Source organism: Calidris pugnax, unplaced genomic scaffold, assembly GCF_001431845.1.
Source record: "Calidris pugnax isolate Ruff unplaced genomic scaffold, ASM143184v1 scaffold9, whole genome shotgun sequence".
NCBI lineage: Eukaryota > Metazoa > Chordata > Aves > Charadriiformes > Scolopacidae > Calidris > Calidris pugnax.
Window position 1 is genome coordinate 1,752,824 of NW_015090778.1, and position 1,751 is coordinate 1,754,574.

General features: G+C 67.4%; 1 protein-coding gene across 1 annotated transcript in view; it reads right to left on the reverse strand.

Annotated features, from left to right (window-relative positions):
• GCGR (glucagon receptor) overlaps positions 1–890 on the reverse strand; it is an 11,043-nt gene extending 10,153 nt beyond the window's left edge. The window contains exon 1 of the mRNA XM_014953676.1: positions 816–890. Within this exon, the coding sequence (XP_014809162.1) occupies positions 816–878 (63 nt within the window). The 5' untranslated portion in view covers positions 879–890. The remainder of the gene's footprint in view (positions 1–815) is intronic.
• Between the last annotated feature and the right edge of the window lie 861 nt (positions 891–1,751).

The following is a 1,751-nucleotide window of genomic DNA, read 5'->3' on the forward strand; positions in this document are numbered from 1 at the left end:
ATTCGGGCACAAAGATATTTACCGGGAGCCGGCGGGGGGGCTGGCAGCTCGGGGACACCGAGCTTCATCCCCCCACCCCGGGGCTGGCTGAACGGGGGGGTCCCCGGACCCGCCAGGTGCTGCCCCCCCACCGGGGTCCCACTCTGCTCACCAAGACCCCCCCGTGGGTGCGGGCAGAGCGGCCTGGGCACAACCTGGGGCTGGTGGGTGCCTCGCCAGCTGCCGGGGGGGTGGGAGTGATGGCCGAACCCCCCTCGGGGACAGCCCTTGCACCTCTCCAGGTGCAGAGGATCCATGGGGGGGCAGCCCCCGGCTGTGGGGTGACCCACAGGAGCCCCGGGGAGGCAGCAGGGCCGGGGCCGGGCGCGCTGCCCGGGGTGGGCAGAGGGCAGGAGGCTGCGGGAGCGCAAACAGGGCTGGCAGCGGGGCTGTTGACAGGCCCGAGGCCTCTCTCTCTCTCTCTCTCTGTGTCTCCCGATTTTCCGATGCTCAGAGATAAGAAGCTCCCGCGCTGCGCAGCTGCCGCCGGACGCTCCGTGCTGCGTCTGGCACACGCTGTCCTGCTGTGGGGACGTAGGAAGAGGCTGGGAGGGTACCGGGAACACCGGGCTAGTACAGCTGGTGGGACTGTGGCCTGGCTGGAATGTCCCTGCCGGTGGCCAGCACAGGGGCTGATGGCCCACCAGAGCCACCCATCCTGCTCCACACTGGCCTTTGGGCCAGTGGCACGAGCCACCACAGCCCGGCCAGCCCCCAGCCCCTCAGGAGGTAAAAAAAAAAAAAAAAAAAAAAGGCTCCACTCACCCCACACTCACCTGCCCACAGCTCTCACACGGGGCCAGGCGCAAGAACAAAGCGGCGATGCCAGCCAGCATCATTAGACTTCGTTAAGGTGACGAGCTTTCAGTTCTCTGCTGTCCCAGGCTGGCTCCGTTCCCCCGGAGCCCAATTAGTGTCACGTCCAGGAGGCAGCTCCCGGGAGGAGGCGGAGGTGGGCAGGCGCCCTGGGCATGGCTCTGCCCCCAGGCTGCCTGCTGGGCTGAGACCGGGCACAGCTCGGCGCAGGGTTGGCCTGGGGGAGCCCGGCCCACAGCTCCCCACGGCGTGGGGCACAGAACAGGGTGAAGACCACTTCACCCCCTTAGCCACCCCCCCAAGCAGGACAGCAGCCCCTCCTGTGCTTGTTCCACCGTTTATTATATATTAAGATCACAGATATTCCAGTTCTTTGATCCCTTGGGGCCACCACGCACGGGGGGGGTGCACAGGGCAGAGGGGCTGGTGCTGGCAGCCCCCGTGTGTGGGGTGGTGCAGGGAGAAGGGGGGCTGTGAGGCAGCCTCGGTGCAAGGGGTGGGGGGCCGTGAGGCGGCACAGGATGGACACCCCCAACTCCAGGCTGGGTCTGGTGGAGGGTGAGCGAGTGCCAGGTCCTGGAGCAGGTGCTGCCCAGCCCAGGGGCACAGCTGTGACCGTGCCCTGGGCCAGTCGGGCAAGGAGGGCTACAGCCCATGCCCGGCTGGCAGGGGGGCCACGTGGCCACCCCTTGCCCGTGGGGTCCATCCTCTGTCATCATTGGTATGAGGCACAATCCCTGAAGAGCCCAGCAGCCGTTGGGTGCTGGTGAGTTTTGGCCAAGCAGAAGCAGGGGGTGTTTGGGGAGGGGGGAGGAAATGGGGGGAGGTGATGCCAGGCTGCCCTGGGGCCAGTGGGGGAGGGTGTGGGGCCAGTGGCACTAAGGGAGGACAGGGCC